Below are 24,954 nucleotides of genomic sequence, written 5' to 3'. Positions count from 1 at the left end.
TATTCGAGGTATTGCTGAGAGGCTCGGGAGACGGGAAGCAGGACTCCCCAGAACTAAAAATCTTGATTTCCAATGCTGGAAAGGCTTCCTACACAAAATCAAAATAAGGGCCCCATACTCGCCAGAGCTCCCTCTGCTGTCACTGCGGGCCTTACCCCATCAAGGTGCCTAAAGTGGACTCCAGACTTGGGTAGAGGCCGGAATCCTGACAGTGGTAACATTATTTAATGAAGGGACAATGATACCCTTTGAGGCTCTCAGAGCAGAATTTGAGCTCCTGAGGGGACATTTCTTGTTACATGGGTCACTAGCGGCCAGTATTCGTAGGCACTGGCGAGAAGGAATGGGGGAACCTCCTGCACAGGTAGCCTGTACGTATCTGGCGTTGTCTTCCAGAAAATATAAAGCAGTGTCAAACCTCTACTGCAGGATTCCGGCTGACAAGACCTCTCCTCTGACCCAACTTAAACTGGCATGGGAGAGAGATCTGGGCGCTGATATTACTGATGAAGACTGGGAGCGCATTCTGGGGGGATTCCCTAAAATGACACGTAATGCCAGATTCAAGCTTATAAACTTTTATGTACTTCATCAGGCGTACTTTACACCTGGACGGATCAATAAGTACTTTGGAACGGAGAGTGTGGGTTGTCCAAGATGTGGTCTGGTAGGGGTGGAATTTAAACATATGTTCTGGGACTGCCCCAGGTTGGAGGCATACTGGGCAGAGGTGAGCCAGATTGTGGCACGAGCCATAGGAAGGGATAGTCCCTGCACAATGGGTCACTGTCTGTTGGGATGGTTTCTACATACAGCCAAACATAAGGTTACTAACAAGTTTCAGGACCTGGCCTATACACTGGCAAAAAGTGAAATCCCAATGTCCTGGAAGAACCCAGTAGGGCCGAGATATCCCAATGGAAAAGAGAGTTGACTAAATGGGCTAGTTGCAAGGGAAATATTCTCTATCGGGAGGCCAAGAGAGGAATAAGACCTCCTGAAGTGTCTCAGGGCTGGGAGATGGTGCTTGAAGCCTTCGGAGCGGAAACCCCGGCTGGACCGACCCCCTGACCGACTCATTGATTAATAGGCAATAAGGACATAATTAAGTTCTGACTACTGGCGGTTCCCTTATGATTATTGAACCGGGGGAGATAAGCAAGATAGGTGAGTTGCATACTACCAAACATGTCGAGAATAGGGCCACATCTGACCATGGCATGTCCAGTTCCACTGAGATTATTACAGCACATCTTAGGGCTCACCTAGGGAGGAGGGGCAGCAGGGGTGGGTGACGGGAGGGATGTGAAGGGAATAACTGCAATATCAGGATTTCTAACAATAGGGTTCCAAAGATCCGGTAGAAGTTAGGCATTGGATAACTAGATTGTTATATGTTGCACTGTATGGTATTTTAACTATCTGCCAAATGACTGATTGAAACCACAATAAAATATGTTTTTAAAAATAATGTGTGAAATACTCTCACATGGTCTCTGTTTCAATTATGGGAATGCACCACAAAAGATTCAGAGGCCTTTGTTAACTATGAGATTCTCACAAAGATAAGATCTCCTTGGGCGACTAGGTATTGTCTTACTACCCTTCCTTCAGAAAAAGATCTCTTAAGACGGAATTATGGCAAGTATTATTACCGACAGATCAGATAGAGAGAACATGTTTGTCCGTGAATCTATTATACAAGGAAATTTCGAAAGGGTAACTATACAAAGCACCATGGGTAAGATTTTGATTAAGCAGTCATATGAATGATGGTCATTTTTAGATTAATTACAAGTATATTTGAAATGTAAAATGGCATGTAGGTTATCTACAATAGTCTTCCTTAAAAATGTCGATCAAAACATTATTCTTGTGTGATCTGTCCCATCTCTAATTTAGCATTTCTTTCAATCAGTTCTGCAAACCTTTCTCGCTATGTCATACACAGGTCCCTTTAGTTTATCACAGCTTATGATTTCAGATCTTCCTGAAAAAAATAACACATTATGTTTGAACATTCTCTGATTACATTTCTTCAATTTGTTCACGTTTGTCATATAATTGCTTATTTTCACCCCTTCACGTTTGTTTTAGCATAGTCCTTTCTTTTTTCCTTGTTACCTAAAGATACATTTGTCAATATTTATATTTACCTACTAATAAGTTATCATCTAGCAGGTTATGCACTTACAGTAATATTTGATTCATTTCTAGTTATTTTATTCTGTCATTATTTCAATTTTAGTTATAACATCTAATAATGTGCAGTAATTTGTTTACATTTGAATAATTGAACTAAAAAAGAAAATAAACAACCACACTTGTCTTAGCGGGTTGCCCATTGTAAACTGCATGCAAAATCGAAGGAAAATTATGTCTTCCAAATACCTGATAGCTGAGCTCGTGGTTTTTAAATCTTGTGTAGTAGTGCATAAATCTGTCTAACTCTTGGAACCTTCTGTGTTTCTTTTCAGCCTAGAACAAAAATTAGAGAAAAAAAAGATGTATTTTTTTTTTCTTAACATATTTGTATCTTCTGCAGGCTCACTAAATGGTTATTCATACAATGTTACATTATTATATTCAAATGTGTAAGGTTACACAGCTCATTCATAAAGTACATTATTAAGAGGCAAGGGTACGTAAACTATGCCACATACAATAAATATAACAAGCATTGGCAAAAGTCAATAGGTTTTGCCATTGTCCAAAAAGATTATATTTTAATATATTACATCTTGGGGGTGTGTCTTTTGTGAGATGGACAATGGGATGAGATCCTAAGAGGCTCCTGGCTGACCCTGGTATAATCCTGCACGATCCTGCCTTATGAACAGCAACCACAACCTGTCCTGCCAGTGTAGGTCACCGCAGGCCCAGCCTGCACCTGGAGACCGCTTTTGGGGCCGTTGGGGGCGCGGGAGGACCTGTGGTTGAGCGAGCCTGTGGCAGATCAGGAGACCTCATGGCCGGGCCCTGTACTGTGCTGCAGCTCGTGGGGCCGCTGGGATGGTCAAGGCTTCTGCTGTGTTCGCCTGAGGCGGCCAGACAGTGGTCGTGCAGGAGAGGCAGCTCGGACCACATCCTTTTACATGGCCGGCTCCTCTGAAGGCCAGGGAGGCGGAGGGGAGATGCTGCACCCGGCTGGTCTCCTTGGCACTACATCACTCCCTAAGGCCCGGGCGAAGTCTCATATTGGCAGCGAAATAAGGGCGGTTGCAGCAATCACGTTGCTGAGCACTGCCTCTGTGCAGAGCGAGGAAGGTGTGCTGCACTATCCGTGGTGGCCCTGGAGTGGTCCCTCTTTCTGCCACACACAGCACTGTTTGGTTGGCCTGTGGGCTCTTAAGAGAGCATCCTTGGCAGTGGGGGCCTGCCCCTCGGGATAGTACAGTTTGCTGCCTCCTACCATGCCTGGAGGAAGCAGAGCTGCAACTGCTGTGCAGGGCCTAGAGGAGTCTTTGGTCCGAGAGTGACATTTTGGGCCTCCCTCACTGCTGCATGACTCTGGTGGGGACGGTGTAGTAACACTTTGGGCCCCCCCCTCTCATTGCTGCAAGACTCTGCATGGAGCAGAGACACCCAGTCACAGCATCAGTGCTTGACCAGACCCTCTTTTCTTCAGCTAAAGGAGAGGTGAATCTGTGACAGCGAAGTGCGTTCTTCATCACACTTCCTTAAGGCTGTGCCCACGGGCTGGGATAAGTAGGACACAGTTGGTCCGAAACACGCAGGTGGGGCCCCCCAGGGTAACACAATGAAGCAATATACAACCCTAGTGACCCTAACACAGGGCACTAAGCAGTAGATGACTGGCAGGAATACCGAGAACCTGATGGGGAGCCTACTCAGGCAGAGCTGCTTGCAGCCATTCGTGACTACAGGGAAGCATTGGAGGGGAAAGTTTAAACTGTGGCAATCGGGGTGAACCTCCTCCACAAGGATCTTTGCAAAGACTCCGACAAGGTACGAGTGGCTGAGGGATCCATCACGAAACTGCAGACCGAGGTGGCTCCTCTCCGGAAACAGGTACCCATGGTCACATCCAAAACTGGAGCCCTGGAAGAACGAGGGGAAAATACTGAGGGGAGGCCTGCTGTAATAATATGAGTCTCCTGCGGTCCCTGAGCAGGCAGAGGGGGCCTCTAATGAGAAGTTTGTGGAGCCCTGGATTTGTACCACTCTAAAACCAAGTGGGTTGTACCCCCCCCCCTCCCCCAGTTTCAACTGAGAAAGTATATTGTGCACTGGTGGTACCCCCCAGGCCAGGAGGCCTGCTGCGATCTATTATAGCTGGCATTTTGAGCTATAAAGACTGTGACTGTGTTCTACGGGCGGCTAGGAAGATAGATCTGGCTCAGTGTGAAAACCAGAGGATCTCCATTTATCCTGATTACACTAATAAGGTCCAAGGCTTGAGAAAAAACTTCCTGGAGGTCAAGGCCAACCTTCCATCTATGGGCATCCGCTACATGTTGCTGTATCCTGCCAGACTTCAGGTGATCTTTTTTGGGGGGTTGGGGGCGGGTCTTACTTCTTTGGCAAGGCCACCCTATGGTGGTTGAGCCCCCATGAGTCTGGGGGGACCTGTAGCCCTAACAGGAGCCAGCGCAAGGAGATAGATGACTTGGTTGTTTAACAGGACTATGCATTGTGTAGATTCTGCAATGTAAGTTTTTTTCTCGCAGGGGGGTGCTACAGACAAGCTGTATGAAGAACTGTACGTTAATCCTATATACTGTTGTGTGATAAGGCATTATATTCTGTTACGACCTGGGGGAAGCCTCTCCACGGTTGTGGTAGGCAAAGGTTGGGTATTGTAGGATTAGGCTGTGGAGCCAGTCAGCAATAACAATGTTGGATTTGCAGCATGTCTTTTTGTTGTTTCACTACTATCTGGGGAGAGATGGGACTGGGATTTGTTGGTTTTATGATTCCAATGTTGGTACGTTCTTGTTTAGTGGTCCAGCATTTGTGCGGGATTGGCCTACTCGGAGGCCTCAAATATGGATGATGGGGAGAGGAAGGTGGTGGTTCCCATTGTTGGGGGATGAGACTTAAATTCATGACTGAGCATTTGAATGTAGTTACTTCGAATGTCTGGGGGCTCAGAAGTTACCGTACACAATACAGGGTGCACTCCTTTCTCTATAGGTAGTAGGTGCAGATAGCTTGCCTACAGGAAACACATTTGATGGGAGATGAAACTCAGAAATTGAGGAAGAAGTGGCGGGCAGCTATTCACCACAGCATACTCCTCCTACATGAGGGGTGTGGTCGCACCAGGGGTCCTTTTTAAGCACACATACAGTGACGCAGATGTGGAAGGGCAATATCTCTTCCTACAGGGTACACTCGAAGGGAGGCCTCTGACAATACTGAATACACATGCGCCTAATACTGATGACTGCTTATTTTATGACAAAATGCTAGATCTACTTAAGTGGAATCCCCCATTATATGGGCTGGCGACTTTAACTGTGTGTTGGATGGGGACAGGGACCACCACCCACCTAGGCAGGGCTCAAAGTCTCTGATGGTGGGTTCCCTCATCAGGGTCATGCTTTGTCTGGGTCTCCTATATGGATGGAGGGTGATGCATCAGGGGAGGTGGAAATTTATATGTCACTCTAAAACACATAATATATGAAGCTGTCTGGATCGCTTTTTAGTGGGAGGTTTGAGCAACTAACAAATTACTACAGTGACACATTTGTGGAAGTTCTTATCGGACCATGATCCCGTTCTGCTGGAGCTGCAATGGGGCCACGTGCAGGGTGGGGCTCAGTCTTGGTGTATGCCTCCTGAATTCCTAACTGATGCAGTTGGTCAAGAGACGCTGGCAACCTCCTTGACAGATATGGAGTTGACTTGGGGTACACTACAGCACAGAGCAGTGGAATGGGAGGTGCCGAAGGCTGTTAGTAGAGGGACTTGTATGTAGGAACTACCAGTGGAGTTCACTGCCAAATGGAGGCTGAGATCAAAGTGCTGGAGGGATGCCTGGCTGTCCTGCAGAAAACAGAAGCACACTCAGCAGATGCCCATAGAGACCTTTTGAAACTGCACAAAGAAACTCATAGGCATTGGGAGGTGCTTGACAAGCTGACTCTTAAGACATATCATCAACGGTTACACAGGGAGAGCGAAAATCAGGCCGCTTACTGGCCTGGATACTCGGCAGGAAGTAGAACCCCCATCCCATATTACACCTTTGGAACGTTGCTGCGTGCGGGTTAGCAGCTGACAGGAGATCTTAGCTACCTTTGAGGATTAATTCCAGGCTGTATACAGGGCCGACCCAGCGGGTCCGGAAGGGGTATTGGTTGATTTCTTGCACAGGGTGGAACTGCCCCAGCTGGATCCTGACAATGGGCAGAAACTAGAGGAAAATTTATCACTGGAGGAACTAGGAGAGGCTATACGGCGCTCAACAAATCCAAGACTCCGGGCGGGATGTATTTTGAGTGGAATTCTATCAATCATAATCTACTACACTCAAGGACAAATTATTGGAGGTGTTCCTTGAGGCACGGGAGAGGGTTTTGTTTCTCCAAAATGATGTAGGAGGGAATTGTCTGCATCATGCTGACATTGTGGGGGAGGGGAAACAGCGTATCCTTCCCCATACAGACCGTTCACTATGCTGAATATCAAGATCCTTGGTAAGGTCCTGGCAGCCAGAATGACTGGAGTAATATGGGAACTAGACCATGAGAACCAATATGGCTTTCTTGAACAATTATGTTTATTATTATCATTGTCGCTGGCATTACACAGCGTATCACTGACAACCCCATAGGCCGGCTGCATTTGGAAGCAAAATCGGGTGCAGTCGTGTAGACAGCTATCGCCTACAACCCTGGGGCCGGCAGCATGTAGCAGGCAGTTTACATAATAATAAAAACAAGAGGTAAATCGAGAACCCCCCTTTTGCCCCCAGGTCTCCTAACATGAGTGCCTGAGTGGTCAAAAAGATTGGCAGTATACTAAATCAGGTCATGGGAGCAGAGGTCAAGGAGGCCTCAGAGGTGTATGAGGGCACCATCGTGGCCATATCTGGGATCAGGCAGAGTAGTCGTAGGTATGCCGGGCAAGTAACTCCCGAAACTCAGATATAAGGAGGCGTATAAAGGGTGCTCTCAAGCCTGCATATTGTGTGTGGTCAGATTCTGTGGCTACGGACAACTTCTCTATAACCAAAATGAACCACAACTTGTGTAACCAGGACGTATGGTCTGGTGTTTCGTATGAACCCCAGAGTAAGAGTATAACCTGGTGGGCTGCCCCCAGTGCCAAGGCATTTGCTTACCTCTATTAAAGCGTAATGGGCAAGTCAGAGAGTTTGGTAGTCCCAGGATGGTGTAGCCTGGAAATCTCGGATGGATGTGTTAAAGGCGGTGTCAATGTCATGTAAGATTTGTTACCAATATTGGGTGAGCATCAGGCAATGCCATAAGAGGTGCAGGAGGGTGCCAGTGTTACCACATCCCCACCAGCATCCTTGCGAGCTTCTGACCTTCCACTTCTGTATTCTCAAAGGGGTTGGATACTATTAGGAAACAATTTTATATGCAGTTTCGTTCTAGCTATGTTATGCACAGTGTGGTGTACTCTATAAATATTTCTGCCCATTCTTTAGTGGACAGGGTTCTGCCCAACTCTTCTTCTCATCTGTAATGCTATCTATATGTAACCATCAACTCCATCTTGACCACTGACAACATTTTGGTGCTCAGCTTAGTTTCACACACCGTCACACACTGGTGGCGCAGGTATTTTTCTGCACACAGCTTGTGCAATGTGTTTTCACTTTTTCTCACTGAGGATGGGCAAATAACGTGGGGGAGTAGTAATGATAAGATGCACCAGGCTGAGAATGTTTACGGTAAAGCAGAGAACAGCTCGGTCTTGGAAAAACACAGTGAGAGTTGGCCAGTCTCTAGCATGTTCTTTTCAACACTGACCTAGTACGGTCAGCGTTTGAACAACAACATACATGATGGGAGGGGAGGTTTCTAGAATTCCCCTCTTAAGTGTTGTTTAAAGAATATAAGGGGACGAAGCTTGACAACTGGGACTAGAAGAACTCATTCTGAGGGTGGGGCGCCTTGCTCAGAAGATAATCCCTTTGTGGTTAGCGGTCTCCCTCTGCCTTGGTTGCCAAGGTTAGCTTTGCGGTGTGCATGCATGAATACATAGTCTATATATAATATTCATTGTTGAAGTTTTGCATTCTCTCTGTTTAAGTAATCATTATTATTCTACTGCTGTGATTGTTTTAGGAATTACATGTGTTGTTGTATTTGAAATAAAAGCTCAAGTTATTCTTTCTGTGCATAAAACTTGGGAAGTGTTTTAATAAATGTATTACTCAGACTAGGACGGCTGCATTCTTTGCATTCCATTCACTTTGTTTTCCTCCCAGTCTGAAGTAGAGCAGAACATCATCTAAGTTGCCCTTTAGATTTGGATGGGGTCAACTCCCTCACCAGTAACACATAAAGCTCAGACAGAAGACAATTGTCATCTGTTTTAAGTATTATCCACTTCTCAAAGGGAGTCATTGATCGTCCTGCTCCTTGTCGAGTCCCAGGGCCAGTCACCAAGTGGTTCAGCTGGAGATATGGACATGATTTGAGTCAGTTACGGAATAGTCAGTTTTTAGTTGGTCAAAGGGGATAAGCCCGAGGGCATCAAAGAGGGACCCCACCTGCTGGCAGCCTCCATCTCGCCAGCGTCGGAATTGCTCTGGCTGCAACCTGGGGACGAAGTCAGTATTGTCCAGGACTGGGGTCATAGGGTAAGGGAAGGTCTTTAGGCCTGCCTTAATCGCTAAAGAGTCCCATACTTTCATTGTTTGGTTTGTCACTAGGGAAGGGGGAGCCAAACCTCTTTCCATGTGTGTGAACTTGTCACGGATTGGTCCATAAATGCCCAATGCTTCTCCAATAGTGAGCGGTTCCACTTCATTATATATTGGAGTTGGGCAGCTTGGTAGTAGTAGAGAAACTGGGGGGCTGCAAGCCCACCATTCTCCTTCGGGCAATATACCAAGTGTTTATGCAGACAGGGTTTCTTGTCATCCCAAATAAACAGCCAGCTGCAGGAAATGTATTGCGTTAACACTGCCATGGAAAGGCTGGCAGAACAGAGGTGTTGGAGGGGGGACTCGGGGGCTCCTGCACTGCCCATGCACTTGGCATGGCAGTGCTGGGGCCCCCATGGACAGCCCCTTCACGCATTTCACTGCCCGAATTATGGGCAGGGAAATGCGCCACGGGTGTTGTCACACCCAACACACCACAACATTGCCGCCTGCTCAATTATGAGCCGGCATCAATGTTCCGGTGAGTTTTCCACTGGGCCAGCAGAAAACTCCTAATATGGCGGACAAAAGACCTCCAGCACTGGCGGTCTTTAGCCTGCAGCAGCTTCGGCGGTCCTGGAAAATGACCGCCGAAGTGGTAATGAGTCCCACGGTCTGAAATAAATATAATATGCAGGGAAGGGCGGTCATCTTGAGTGCTGCAACTCTGCACATCCATGATAGTTGACGTTAGCTCCATGACGCCAAGTGCTTGCGGGTTTGAGAGGGAAGGGTTGAGTATTTAATAGTCAATGTTTTATAGGCAGTCTGAGCTAAGGCAATGTCTAGATATGGTACAGTGTCTGCAGCCCATTCAAATGGGAACATGGATCACAGAACAGTTTCATGTGTGGGACTGACAGTAAGATTCAAAATCTGTGACTTTTGCTAATTTACTTTAAATCCTGAGATGTCTCCGAAGGCCTTGAGCTCCTCAACCTACACCGATAGTGAGCTCATAGGTTCTGTAAGGGATACAATGACATCATCAGTGTAAAGGCTTGTTAGGCTTTGTTCCCCACGAAAGGGAATCCCTTGGTCCCTTGGATGGCTGGGATGTCTCTTAGCCTTTGCGCTAGAGGCTCCATGTGAAGAGAAAAAAAAAGAGGGGATACTACCTACCCATTTGCAGAAGCGTTCACCAAAACTGAACCTCTGTAGTGTATCAAAAAGATAAGGCCAGTGAATGCTGTAGAATGCCTTTTCTGCGCCGATGGACAGGAGTAAAGCCTCCTTGCGCGATCTATGAACCTTATCTATTAATGTAGTAAGGAGCTGCTTGGTGTTATCGCTGCATTGGCGTGCAGGAATGAATCCTACCTGATCTGGGTCTATCAGGCCCGGCATGAGGGGACTGAGGGGATGCCCTAGAATTCTGGCAAAGAGCTTCACATCTATATTTAAGAGAGATAGGTCTGTACAACCCGCAGAGGGTTGTATCTTTACCTAGCTTCAGGATTACTGAAATAGCCTCTAGCATGAAGTCTGTGAGGGAGCCTGTGACAGGCGAAGGAGTTATAAAAACGGGCGAGCAGTGGGGCTAAGCCCTGACAGAAGGTCTTATAAAATTGTGAGGGAAATCCATCAAGTCCAGTAGTTTTCATAGGTTGCGACTGTGCTATGGCCTAGATCACCTCTTCTATGCGAACAGGCTGCTTCAGGGCTGAAGCATCAGCCTCTGGTAAAGAGGTGAGGGTGACACCTTGAAGGTATTACAAAGGATTACTGCCTGAGCCATCTGTGGTGGCATAAAGAACAACATAAAAGACTTGAAATGAGAAATCGGTGCTGATTCCTTTCACTGAACTTGAATGGATTTTGCTGCACAAGCGGTGTGCCATCATGCGCCCACACCGATTGCTATTTAGATAGAATTTATGTTTAAGGTGCATCATAGCGTATTCTGCACTGTCCAGGTTAAGGCATTTAAGGAGGAGCCGGGTCTTCTCCAGCTCTCTATGAGCTCCGGTGTATGGATGGCTTCCAGCACGAAGACATATTTTTCTAGACTCTTTTGTTTATCTCTGCAGTGCCAATTCTCTGCTACCATGATCGCTATTAGCTCCCCACGCACCACTAATTTCAGGGCTTCCCAAATACATGCCAGAGAGTTTTCTCCAGTGTTGATAGTTCAAAGGTAGGAAGCGATTACAATCTTAATAGAGGCAACGGTAGCCTGGGACTGCAGAACGGTGTCCTGCAATCACCAATGGGAACTCCTGGGTTGGAAGACAAGCAATCTAACGGAGAGAGTCAAGGGTGCGTGGTCAGAGAGGCGAGCGTGGGGCAATGGATGCTTTGGACACAAGGTCCTGCAAGGGCGGAGTAGTAAGGAAGTGATCTATGCATGCGTAAGTCTTGTGCGCAGCTGAATAGAATGTGTAGTCCATTGACGATGGGAACACATCGTGCAACCCACAATCACAAAGCCAACGAAGACCTGTAGCTGAGAAGGCCCCACTTTGGTCACAACGTTGTCCAGAGCGGTTCTTTTTTGTGTCCATGACCAAGTTCAAGTCCCCTCCCACTAGGATAGCAGAGTCAGGAGTCTGAAGCATACAAGCCAAAGAGCTTGTGATGAAGGCTTCCTGACGTTCGTTGGGGGCATAAACATTCCCTAGGGTGAAGTAAAAAGAGCCCATCTGGAGTCGAATCACCATTAAGCACCTCTGTCATCGTGGACACAATTTCACCTTTGGAAACCTGTGAAAAGAGAATAGCTATCTGCCCCCCCCCCCCCCACCCACTTTGTTTGCAGGGCAAAAGGACCAAAGCTGATAGGGGAAACTATTGGGTTTGTGACCACTGGACATCCTTAGAGAGTAAGTGAGTCTCCTGCAAGAGACAGATATTTCATCTAGCACACTAGAGAAGAGAGAGGACAGCTAATCTTTTGGTAGGGTTGTTAGAACCCCACACATTAAGACTAATGTTCTTAAACTGCATGGGGTTCAATCAAAAGGGAACAGTGTCAAGTATATGCTATAGGGAGCTAAGTGAGCACGTAGCAGAGTGGCAGTGTTTAGGAAAGTACCCTCTTTCATGGCATGGTTACCCCCATTTTCTGACTGCTATCAGTGTGTTTGTCTGTGTTCAACGGGATCCTGCTAACCAGGACCCCGGTGATTATGCTCTCTCCCTTTAAACCTGGTTACTTGAGCCACATACACACTAAATTTGGAATACTGGTGCCCCCATGAAAGGCCCAAGTATATGGTACCTAGGTACCCAGGGCACTGGGGTTCCAAGGGATCCCTATGGGCAGCAGCAGTTATTTTGCCACCCATAGGGAGCCCATGCAAAGAGTTCTGCAGGCCTGCCATTGCAGCTTGCTTTAAACAGGTGCATGTACACTTTTTCACTACAGGTGACTACACCAGGTCATTATAAGTCACCCCTATGGTAGGTCCTCTCAGCCCTGAGGCCATTCTATGCGTGTACTGGACATAGGTCACCATCTATATCCAGCTACATAATGGCAACTCCTAACCTGGGCATGATTGGTATCAAACATGTCGGAATCATACCCCAATACTGTTGCAAGCATTGGAAGAATGATTCCATGCACTCTAGGGGCTCCTTAGAGGACCCCCAGCATTGCTACCACCAGTCTTACAGGGTTTTCCGGGCAGCCCAGCTGCTGCTACCCCTCAGACAGGTTTCTGCCCTCCTGCTGCTTGATCTGATCAAGCCCAGGAAGGCAGAACAAAGAATTTCCTTTGGGAGAGGCAGGTAACACCCTCTCCCTTTGGAAATAGGTGTGACTGGCTTGGGAGGGGTAGCCTCCCCAAGCCACTGGTTTGCTTTGAAGGGCACATTTGGTGCCCTCCGTGCATAAACCAGTCCACACCAGTTCAGGGACCTACTCTGGCATGAAATTGGACAATGGAAAGGGGAGTGACCTCTCCCTTCTCCATCACCACCCCAGGGGTGGTGCCCAAAGGTCCTCCAGGTGATTCCTGGATTCTGCCATCTTGTTTCCAAAGTTGGCAGGGAACTCTGGGAGCATCTGAGTGGCCAGGCCAGGCAGGTGACATCCAAGCCCCCTCCTGATAGGTACTTACCTGGTTGGGTGACCAGACACTCCCACCCCCCCCCCCCCATTCAAGGCTATTTAGGGTCTCTCTCTTGGGTGTGTCCTCAGATTCGGCTAGCAAGATTCCAGCAGGACTCCTCTGCAGCCTTCACTTCGACGTTTGGCCCCCAGAACTGCAACTGTAACGTCCAGGATCCGACAACCTGCTTAGAAAAAAGGACTCTTTAGCAACATTGTTTCCAGGACTCCTGCCAGCTTTGCAACAATTTCCTCACTGTGCATCCTCAGAAGACTGCAACTCTTCAGCCTGCACAAGAAGAAGAAGGAATATCCCTTGGAGTAAAGGAGTCACTCTCCTGCAACCGCAGGCACCTACGACAAGCAACGACCGGCTGCGTGGATCCCCTGTCCTGCTGAGCTGCGTGGATCCTGCAACACAGGCGGCATTACGGAGCAGTCCTCTTAGTCCTCTCTGCCAACTGTCCAACTTTGGTGGTGTTAAGCCTTTGCCATCCCATGCAGGACAGTACCCCTGTGCACCGCATCTCTTGCAGCTGCCAAGACTTGTTTGCATCTCCTCCAAGGGATCTTCAGAGGACGTGTAGCTCCAGCCCCCAGCACTCCATCCAGCGAAGCCCAGCCTCCTGTGTGGGATCCTATTTGTGGTGCTGCATGGGCCTCTTCTGCGCCTCCTGTGTCCCCGTCCTGTGGGACTCCTGTGGGTGCTGCTTCTGCTCCTGTGGACTCTCTGCGCTGCTGAGGGTTCCCTGTGACTCCCCCCTGGGTTGAGTCCTTATGGGACTTGCTAGTCCGCAGCAGCACCTCTTTTCCACTAATCGCAAGTCTGCCTTTGCCAAGGTTTGTTGGTGGAAATCCTGCACCGACACCCGTCTGCAATCTTCCTTCAGACATGGAACATTTGCATCCATCAGGAACTCTTCACTGGCTCCAGGGCTGCAGTGCTGACCTGTTCTTCATCACCGTTGACCAACTCGTGGAACCACAGCTGGGTGGGTAGTACCTCCTACTCCTCCTGGACTCCACTGTGACTCTTGGACTTGGTCCCCTCTCTCCACAGGTCTTCTTTCTTCAGGAATCCACCATTGGTTTTCTTGCAGTCTTCTCTGGGTGTTTTCTTTTTTCTCCTTTTCTCGTTTTGGGTGGTTTGAGGAAAATCCAGTGTTTTACTCCTGCATTCCTGGTAGCTGGGGGGAAGTACTGTGTTACTTACCTCTGGTTTTCTAGTACTCCCAGCTCCCCTCTACACATTTTACTTACCTAGGTGGGGGTACCTTGTTTGAATTCCATTTCTTTAGTACATGGTTTTTGATCACCCTAGGGTCACAATCAATGTTCCCTCTAATTTATTTCCACTGTGTGCGGCAGTGTAAGGTCTCTGTGCGCTGCAGCCAAGGATACGTGCGCCAAGAAATTGACCATTCACGCGAGTGCAGCGCATACCTACCAAGATCATTGGCATTTGCCTCTCCATAGCTTTGTTTTACCACTAAAGCAAAAAAGGCAGGGCATTAGAAGTTAAAAAGAAGAATATAGTATCTCATTCACGTCAGGAGCAGAGGAGGGGCACAGATTAAGTTGAATCAATCATTGCTTGGTACCTGCTCCACACAGAGGAACGGAAATGATGCTTGATTTCCAGTGACGAATTACAAGACTGTAGAGAAGAGTTCCACACAAGCAAACAAATAGGAAGTGACAGGCAGGCTCCAAGCCCTTTACGGTACACAACAGAGTCTCCCAAGCAAGACGCAGGCGCTAGCACATGTACTCACAGCAAGCAACAGAAAGGTGACAAGAACAGCCCTCCACTGCGTGTCTTTATGTGGCTCAAGCATTTACTGCGAGTAAAAGACACATAAGGGAAAGACAGAGGAAGAGAAAAACCAAAAAGCGTCACAATGGGAGAAAGCAAAAAGCTGCAAAAGTGAGCTGAATGGCCAGGGACTGGCTTTAAATGGATTGAAGAGGCCCGAGATGGCTTCGGTATTATACTGCCTTAGTATTCCGTGTTTGCAATTTTAATTTCAGCAGCTCTTTGGGCACTGGCACCTTTTTTATTTAAGGGAAAAGTTTTCCTTGTTGTTTCCTATTTTTGAGAGCTAATGCTTATTTTTCTTACTGAAGCATTTACTGCGAGTAAAAGACACATATGGGAAAGACGGAGGAAAAGAAAAACAAAAGAGAGTCACATAGGAGAGAGCAGAAAGCTGGAAGAGTGAGCTGAAGGGCCAGGGACTGGCTTTGAATGGACTGAAGAGGCCGAGATGGCTTCAGTATTACTGCCTTAGTATTCTGTGTTTGCACTTTTAATTGCAGTAGCAACATGTTTAATAAGAGGGCTTTGGGCACCAGCAAGTATTTTTTTATTTACAAATTACGCACTGGAGAGAACACAATGCCCTCAGTGACAAAATTACCATTTTATCTAACAAGTGATCATCCCAGCCAGCCAGCCTGCTGATAAGCATTATTTATTGCCCTGAATGCAGCCCGGTGCCCTCCAGCCAGACAAAGCTACTTAAACTCCGTGACCTGTGCGCTTTATAAACGTGTGTGCGCGGTGAGAAAAGATATTGTGCCCGTATGCACACGTGTGCACCTTAAAGGGAACATTGGTCACAATTGGTTATTACTATTTGCACAGTTTTCTAACCTTTTCAATGCCTATTTCTTATGGCTAGTGTATATATTTAGTGTATTACTTACCTCCTAAGGGCGAGTTACTGGTCTAGTATTTTGTGGTGAATTGTTCCAACAAAAAAAAAACAAAAAAAAGTAACTTTATTTTTGTACAACTATTTTCTTTCATGTGTATAAGTGCTGTGTGACTACAGTGGTATTGCATGAGCTTTGCATGTCTCCTAGATAAGCCTTGGCTGCTCATCGACAGCTACCCTTAGAGAGCCTGGCTTCTAGACACTGCCTACACTTCACTAGGAGGGGATACCTGGACCTGGTATAAGGTGCAAGTACCATAGGTACCCACCACACACCAGGCCAGCTTCCTACAGAGGCAAACAGAGCTTCCAGGAAGGAGCATGTCACTGGGCTCTCTGCTTCGTCAGTCTCAAGGGGGGTGCTGAACCCTTGTCATGGGTGCTTTATCACCTGAAGTTCCTCCCCCTGATCTCGTCAGCATGTCCCAGAGTGATCAGTCATTTTTTACCCCTGGCCACCGACATGGCTGTCACTTCCACGAGAAAGTCGTCCATACTGCCACCCACAGGCTGCCATGTTTTCTCAGGAGGAATGAAGTGGGACTCCTCTGCAGGATGGTCAGCCAAAGGAAACACTCTTCAGGAAGAGGCCTGGGCCCACAGAGGTCTTGGTCCGCTGTTTAACAGGGCCGATGTAGTGAGGGTGAAGCCCAAAGAATGATGGAAGCACGGGGGAGAAGGAATAGCACACTCCTCTCCTAGCCCGTCCCCCTTTGATATTGAACCAGTGCACTCCAATGCAACAGGTCTCCAGGGAATGTGGGTCACAATTTGTCGTTGCTAGGTTCTCCTGTCACAAAGACAGACTCATTCTCTAGGACTTCACTACAGGCAGTGAGTGTGAAGCCTCAGTGCACTCTTCAGACCCAAAACTCACTCAAATTTGCCAGTTATGTTATGACACACACAATGACCACTATAATTCACAAACTCTACCATGCTCAGTACACTCCTTAGCCTATGGCATGTAAAAGACAAGCTATTGACAAAGAGCAAAACATGGATGGGTTGAATTATTGTTTGAATTGTGCATTATAAACCTTAACTGACAAATTGTAGGTTGTGTGTTTACCAGACCATAAGTAACTTTTAACAGTGATCTTTCACTGAAACGAAAATTACCCAGTGAGCATCTGTTCGTGGCATGTAGTGCTGAAGATGCATATGCTCTGCATACTCCTGCCATCTAGTTTTGGAGTCAACGTGTTGCAATTTGTTTTTATTCGAAGAAGCATTTTCAAGTCACAGGATCGAGTGACTCCTCCTTCTCGGTGATAGTGCGCATGGGCTTCTTTGTGGAATGTTTTCTCGCAGGCGGGTGAGAAAAGGAGTGCAGAGGAAGTACAGAAAAATAGATGTCCATGCAAAGGTGTGTGTATATATATATATATATATATATATATATATATATATATATATATATATATATATATATATATATATAAATATATATATAAATAATTGCGTGAATATCTCTTTTCTATACTTGAGCCCAACACTAGATGGCAGGATAATACACAGCATGTGTATCTGCAGCTACACATGCCATTGAACATATATATATATATATATGGAAAATGTCACTTACCCAGTGTGCATCTGTTCGTGGCATTAGTCGCTGCAGATTCACATGCTGTGCACAGTCCTCCATCTGGTGTTGGGCTCGGAGTGTTGCAAGTTGTTTTTCTTCGAAGAAGTCTTTTCGAGTCACGAGACCGAGGGACTCCTCCCATTTCGACTCCATTGCGCATGGGCGTCGACTCCATCTTAGATTGTTTTTTCCGCAGAGGGTGAGGTAGGAGTTGTGTATGCTAGTAATAGTGCCCATGCAATGGAGGGAATGTGTATGTACATAATAAAGTTTTAAGTAATATATTTACAAATGTACAAATGTTTAAGATCTACTTCTAAACGGCTACAGGCTCCCGGGGAGGCGGGTGGGCGCATGTGAATCTGCAGCGACTAATGCCACGAACAGATGTACACTGGGTAAGTGACATTTTCCGTTCGATGGCATGTGTAGCTGCAGATACACATGCTGTGCATAGACTAGTAAGCAGTTATCTCCCCAAAAGCGGTGGTTCAGCCTGTAGGAGTTGAAGTAGTTTGAAATAATGTTCTTAATACAGCTTGACCTACTGTTGCTTGTTGTGCAGTTAGCACATCTACACAGTAGTGCTTGGTAAATGTATGAGGCGTAGACCATGTTGCTGCCTTACATATTTCGTTCATTGGAATATTTCCTAGAAAGGCCATGGTAGCACCTTTCTTTCTGGTTGAGTGTGCCTTTGGTGTAATAGGCAGTTCTCTTTTAGCTTTAAGATAGCAGGTTTGAATGCACTTAACTATCCATCTAGCAATGCCTTGTTTTGAAATTGGATTTCCTGTATGAGGTTTTTGAAAGGCGACAAATAATTGTTTTGTCTTTCGAATTAGTTTTGTTCTGACAATGTAGTACATTAGTGCTCTTTTGATGTCTAATGTATGTAGTGCTCTTTCGGCTACCGAATCTGGTTGTGGGAAGAACACTGGTAATTCTACCGTTTGATTTAGGTGGAACGGTGAGATTACTTTTGGTAAAAATTTAGGATTGGTCCGTAGAACAACTCTATTTTTGTGTATTTGAATAAATGGTTCTTGAATGGTAAATGCTTGAATCTCACTCACTCTTCTTAGAGATGTGATGGCAATTAAAAATGCAACTTTCCACGTTAAGTATTGCATTTCACAAGAATGCATGGGCTCAAAAGGTGGACCCATGAGTCGTGTTAGGACAATGTTGAGGTTCCATGAAGGAACTGGTGGTGTTCTTGGTGGTATAATTCTCTTTAGGCCTTCCATAAACGCCTTTATGACTGGTATCCTAAACAATGAAATTGAGTGCGTAATTTGTAGGTAAGCAGAAATTGCCGTAAGATGTATTTTAATGGAAGAGAAAGCTAGGTTCGATTTTTGCAAATGTAGTAAGTATCCTACTATTTCTTTTGCAGATGCGTGTAAAGGTTGAATTTGATTATTATGGCAGTAATAAACAAATCTTTTCCACTTATTTGCATAGCAGTGTCTAGTGGTAGGTTTTCTAGCTTGTTTTATGACCTCCATACATTCCTGTGTGAGGTCTAAGTGCCCGAATTCTAGGATTTCAGGAGCCAAATTGCTAGATTCAACGATGCTGGATTTGGATGTCGGATCTGTTGTTTGTGTTGTGTTAACAGATCTGGTCTGTTGGGTAGTTTGACATGAGGTACTACTGAAAGGTCTAGTAGTGTTGTGTACCAAGGTTGCCTTGCCCATGTTGGTGCTATTAGTATGAGTTTGAGTTTGTTTTGACTCAACCTGTTTACTAGGTATGGAAGGAGAGGGAGAGGGGGAAAAGCGTACGCAAATATCCCTGACCAGTTCATCCATAGAGCATTGCCTTGGGATTGATCTTGTGGGTACCTGGATGCGAAGTTTTGGCATTTTGAGTTTTCTTTTGTTGCAAATAGATCTATTTGAGGTGTTCCCCAAATTTGAAAGTAATTGTTTAGTATTTGGGGGTGAATTTCACATTCGTGGGTTTGTTGGTGATCTTGAGAGAGATTGTCTGCCAACTGGTTCTGAATCCCTGGAACAAATTGTGCTATTAGGCGAATGTGGTTGTGAATCGCCCAATGCCATATTTTTTGTGTTAGGAGGCACAACTGTGTCGAGTGTGTCCCTCCTTGTTTGTTTAGATAATACATTGTTGTCATGTTGTCTGTTTTGACAAGAATGTATTTTTGGGTTATTATGGGTTGAAATGCTTTCAGCGCTAGAAATACTGCTAACAGTTCTAAGTGATTTATGTGAAACTGCCTCTGATGTATGTCCCATTGTCCTTGGATGCTGTGTTGATTGAGGTGTGCTCCCCACCCTGTCATGGAAGCATCCGTCGTTATGACGTATTGTGGCACTGGGTCTTGGAAAGGCCGCCCTCCGTTTAAATTTGTACTGTTCCACCATAGAAGTGAGATGTATGTTTGGCGTTCTATCAACACCAGATCTAGAAGTTGACCCTGTGCTTGTGACCATTGTGATGCTAGGCACTGTTGTAAGGGCCGCATGTGCAATCTTGCGTTTGGGACAATGGCTATGCATGAAGACATCATGCCTAGGAGTTTCATTACCATTTTGACTTGTATCTTTTGTGTTGGATACATGGCCTGTATTACCTTGTGAAATGTTTGAACCCTTTGTGGACTTGGAGTGGCAATCCCTTTTGCTGTGTTGATTGTCGCTCCTAAGTATTGCTGTGTTTGACACGGCAAAAGGTGTGACTTTGCGTAGTTGATCGAGAAACCTAGCCTGTGAAGGGTCTGTATGACGTAGTTTGTGTGCTGTGAACATTGTCTTAGCGTGTTGGTTTTGATTAACCAGTCGTCTAAGTACGGGAACATATGTATTTGCTGCCTTCTGATATGTGCAGCTACTACTGCCAGGCATTTTGTAAAAACTCTTGGCGCAGTTGTTATTCCGAATGGCAACACTTTGAATTGGTAATGTATTCCTTGGAATACGAACCTTAGGTATTTCCTGTGCGAAGGATGTATTGGTATATGGAAATACGCATCTTTTAGGTCTAATGTTGTCATGTAATCTTGCTGTTTGAGCAGGGGGATTACGTCTTGTAACGTGACCATGTGAAAGTGGTCTGATTTGATGTAGGTATTTAGTGTTCTGAGATCTAGTATTGGTCTCAGAGTTTTGTCCTTTTTGGGTATTAGAAAGTACAGTGAGTAAACTCCTGTGTTTTTTTGTAGATTTGGCACTAATTCTATTGCGTCCTTTTGTAGCAATGCTTGAACTTCTAGTCCTAGAAGATCTATATGTTGTTTTGACATATTGTGCGTTTTCGGTGGGACGATTGTAGGGAATTGGTGAAATTCTATGCAATAACCATGCTGGATAATTGCTAAGACCCAGGTGTCTGTTGTTATTTCCTCCCAAAGTTTGTAAAATTGGCTTAGTCTTCCCCCCACAGGTGTTATGTGATGGGGTTGTGTGACTTGTGAGTCACTGTTTATTTTGAGGAGTTTTGGGGCCTTGGAATTTTCCTCGATTTCTTGGGAATTGGCCCCCTCTATATTGTCCCCGAAAACCTCCCCTCTGATATTGACCCTGGTAAGTAGGCCTTGTTTGTGAGGTTGTGGTTTCTGTGGGTTGACCTCGAAACCCTCCCCTAAAAGGTGTTTTCCGAAATGTGCCTCTGCTCTGCGGGGAGTAGAGTGCGCCCATGGCTTTGGCTGTATCGGTGTCTTTTTTGAGTTTTTCAATGGCAGTGTCAACCTCCGGCCCAAACAATTGCTGTTCATTAAATGGCATATTGAGCACAGCTTGTTGGATTTCCGGCTTGAACCCTGAAGTGCGCAGCCATGCGTGCCTTCGTATCGTGATTGCAGTGTTTATTGTCCTTGCAGCTGTATCTGCTGCATCCATGGAAGACCGTATCTGATTATTTGAGATACTTTGTCCCTCTTCTACCACCTGTTGCGCTCTTTTTTGGAACTCCTTGGGTAAGTGTTCGATGAAATGTTGCATTTCATCCCAATGAGCCCTGTCGTATCTTGCCAAAAGTGCTTGTGAACTGGCAATACGCCATTGATTTGCTGCTTGTGCTGCAACCCTTTTTCCCGCAGCATCAAATTTGCGGCTCTCTTTGCCTGGAGGTGGTGCGTCTCCTGAGGTATGAGAGTTGGCTCTCTTACGAGCTGCCCCGACAACTACTGAGTCTGGTGTTAGTTGTGTTGTAATATAGATTGGATCTGTTGGCGGTGGCTTGTACTTTTTCTCTACCCTTGGAGTTATGGCTCTGCCTTTAACTGGATCCTGAAATATTTGCTTTGAATGTTTTAGCATTCCTGGGAGCATGGGAAGGCTTTGGTACTGGCTATGGGTGGAGGATAGGGTGTTAAACAGAAAGTCATCCTCAATTGGTTCAGAATGTAAGGTGACGTTGTGAAATTCGGCTGCCCTTGCGACCACCTGTGTGTAGGATGTACTGTCCTCAGGTGGTGACGATTTTGTGGGATAGGAGTCTGGGCTGTTGTCAGACACTGGAGCATCATAAAGGTCCCACGCATCAGGATCATCCTGACTCATTGTAGTATGAGCTGGTGAGTGCATCAGTGGTGGAGTTGTTGCTGGTGATGCATGTGTTGATGGTGGTGGAGACGGTGGCGGGGTTGTTTTCCTTGCCACTTTTGCCTGTGGTTGCTTGTCCTTTTGTTGAAAGGCAAGTTTCCTTTTTATTTTGATTGGGGGAATAGTGGTTATCTTCCCTGTGTCCTCATGAATATGAAGCCTTCTTTGCGTGTAGTCAGGCTCTACCGCTTGAAGCTCCTCTCCAAATCTATGTAATTGGGAGGTTAATCCTTGTTCCTCTGTATAGGAACTAGTTTTCGGCTCCGAGGCTGGATGTTTCGGAACGAAACCTTTTCGGAAGTCTTTTTAGGCTCCGAAGAAACCTTCTTTGTTTTCGGCGTGGTGTCTCGGTGGCGAAATTCTTCGGTGCCGCTGTCTCTGTGCCGAAGTTTCTCGGAGCCGCTGTCTCGGCTCCGAGGTTGCTGTGTGGCGGTATCTCGACCGGAGTCGGATGACTTAGACACCAGCATGCCCTTTTTCGGTGCCTTGGATCGGTCACCTAGTTTTCGGGTTAAGCCATGGCCTGTTGGCGGTGGCGTCCCCTGGGCTTTTGTGGACTTCTTGTGAGTCTTGATTTTCGACGTCTTACTCACGGTTTGGTGTGTTTCTTCGGCGTCGAGTTCTTCAGAATCCGACTCGCGGATGGAGAAAGCTTCTTCTTCCTCCTCGAAACGTTCTTGACCTGTCGGCGTGGACGCCATTTGTAGTCTCCTGGCTCTTCGGTCTCTCAGCGTCTTCCTCGACCGAAACGCTCGACAGGCTTCACAAGTATCCTCCTTGTGCTCGGGGGACAAGCACAAGTTACAGACCAGATGCTGGTCCGTATACGGATACTTGTTATGGCATTTTGGGCAGAAGCGGAATGGGGTCCGTTCCATCAGCCTTGAAGTCGCACGTGGCCGGGCCGACCAGGCCCGACGGGGGATCGAAAAAACCCCGAAGGGCCACCGGAGCTCTTCAAAATTCGGTGTCGATTTGTTCTAACTAACCCGATACCGAACGCAAACAATACCGACGATTTTTTCCGAGATTCTAACTAACTTTCCGACCCGAAACACGGAGCGAAAAGGAACACGTCCGAACCCGATGGCGGAAAAAAAACAATCTAAGATGGAGTCGACGCCCATGCGCAATGGAGTCGAAATGGGAGGAGTCCCTCGGTCTCGTGACTCGAAAAGTCTTCGAAGAAAAACAACTTGTAACACTCCGAGCCCAACACCAGATGGCGGACTGTGCACAGCATGTGTATCTGCAGCTACACATGCCATCGAACATATATATATATATGGAAAATGTCACTTACCCAGTGTACATCTGTTTGTGGCAAGTAGTGCTGCAGAGTCACATGCTATGCATATCTCTTCAGACATCTAGTGTTGGGCTCGGAGTGTTACAACTTGTTTTTCTTCGAAGAAGTCTTTCCAGAGTCACGGGATCGAGTGACTCCTCCTTTCGGTTACAGTGCGCACGGGCATCGACTCCATTGTTAGATTGTTTTCCCGCAAAGGGTGAATGAAGTAGTAATAGAGTATAAGAATATAAAGAGATGTCCATGCAAATGTAAATGCATCTACATATGTACAAATCATAAGCTTAACCGACTACAGGCTTCCAGGGAGGAGGGAGGGTGCGTGTGAATCTGCAGCACTACATGCCAGGAACAGATGCACACTTGGTAAGTGACATGCTCCACTCAATGGCATGTGTAGCTGCAGATACACATGCTATGCATAGACTACAAAGCAGTTAATCCTCCCAAAAATAAGCGGTGGCTAACCTATAGGAGTTGAAGTTGTTTGAAATAGTGTTCGTAAGACAGCTTGGCCAACATTGGCCTGTTGCTTTGAAAATACATCTACACAATAATGTTTTGTAAATGTATGAGGAGTAGAACATGTGGCAGCTTTACATATATCAGCCATTGGTATGTTTCCTAAGAATGCCATAGACGCACCTTTCTTTCTTGTAGAATGTGCTCTAGGTGTGATCAAAAGTTGTCTTTTTGCCTCAATGTAACTTGTTTGTATGTATCTAACAATCCATCTTGCTAACCCTTGTTTAGAGATAGGATTGCCTTTATGTGGTTGCTGAAAAGCAACGAAAAGTTGTTTTGTTTTCCTAAAATCTTTAGTTCTATCTCTATAATACATAAGGGCTCTTTTGAGAACCAGAGTATGAAGGGCTCTTTCTGCAACTGAGTCAGGCTGTGGAAAGAAGACTGGCAATTCTACTGGTTGGTTGATGTGAAAAGGAGATACTACTTTTGGGAGAAATTTGGGATTTGTCCTAAGTACAACTTTATGTTTGTGCACTTGGAAAAAAGGTTCTTCAAGAGTGAATGCTTGTATTTCACTAACTCTTCGTCATGAAGTAATAGCTATGAGGAAGGCAACCTTCCATAACAAAAATTGAATTTGACAAGAGTGCATGGGTTCAAAAGGTGGGCCCATGAGTCTGGTAAGTACAAAATTTAGATTCCAAGAAGGGACAGGTGGTGCTCTAGGTGGAATAATGTGTTTTAATCCTTCCATGAAGGCTTTAATAAGTGAAACTCTGAATAGAGAAGTGAGTTGAATAGTCTGTAAGTATGCAGGTATTGCAGTAAGGTGAAATTTGATGGATGAAAAAGCCAAATTAGATTTTTGCAAATGAAGTAGATAGCATACATTATCTTGTGTTGATGCTGTAAGTGGATCAGTGTTTTTAGATTGACAGTAGTAAACAAATCTTTTCAATTTGTTAGCATAATATTGTCTAGTAGTAGGTTTATGTGACTGCTTGAGCACTTCCATACATTCTAATGGAAGTTTTATGTATCCAAATTCTATGACTTCAGGAGCCAAATCGCTGAATTGAGAGCACTGGGGTTTGGGTGTCTGATTTGACCTCTGTTTTGTGTCAACAAATCTGGTTTGTTTGGGAGTTTGGAATGAGGTACTACAGACAGGTCTAGGAGTGTTGTGTACCAATGTTGACTTGCCCATGTTGGGGCTATGAGTATCATGGTCAGAGATGTCTGACGTAGTTTGTTGACCAGAAAAGGAAGGTGTGGGAGAGGGGGAAAAGCGTAAGCAAATATCCCTGACCAATTGATCCATAGAGCATTGCCCTTGGATGGGGGATGTGGGTTTCTGGATGCGCAAGTT

At 46.0% G+C, this 24,954-nt stretch overlaps 1 protein-coding gene across 5 annotated transcripts in view; it reads right to left on the bottom strand.

Moving 5' to 3' along the window:
• Window positions 1–24,954, bottom strand: part of ANKIB1 (ankyrin repeat and IBR domain containing 1) — a 379,415-nt gene that overhangs the window by 131,683 nt on the left and 222,778 nt on the right. For all 5 annotated transcript variants that reach the window (XM_069211633.1, XM_069211632.1, XM_069211636.1 and 2 more), the window contains exon 13: window positions 2,392–2,478. In XM_069211633.1, the coding sequence (XP_069067734.1) occupies window positions 2,392–2,478 (87 nt within the window). The remainder of the gene's footprint in view (window positions 1–2,391; window positions 2,479–24,954) is intronic.

The sequence above is a fragment of the Pleurodeles waltl genome, chromosome 10 (genome assembly GCF_031143425.1).
Source record: "Pleurodeles waltl isolate 20211129_DDA chromosome 10, aPleWal1.hap1.20221129, whole genome shotgun sequence".
NCBI lineage: Eukaryota > Metazoa > Chordata > Amphibia > Caudata > Salamandridae > Pleurodeles > Pleurodeles waltl.
Note: the sequence above shows the minus strand (reverse complement) of the source record. Positions and strands in the feature narration are given on the sequence as shown.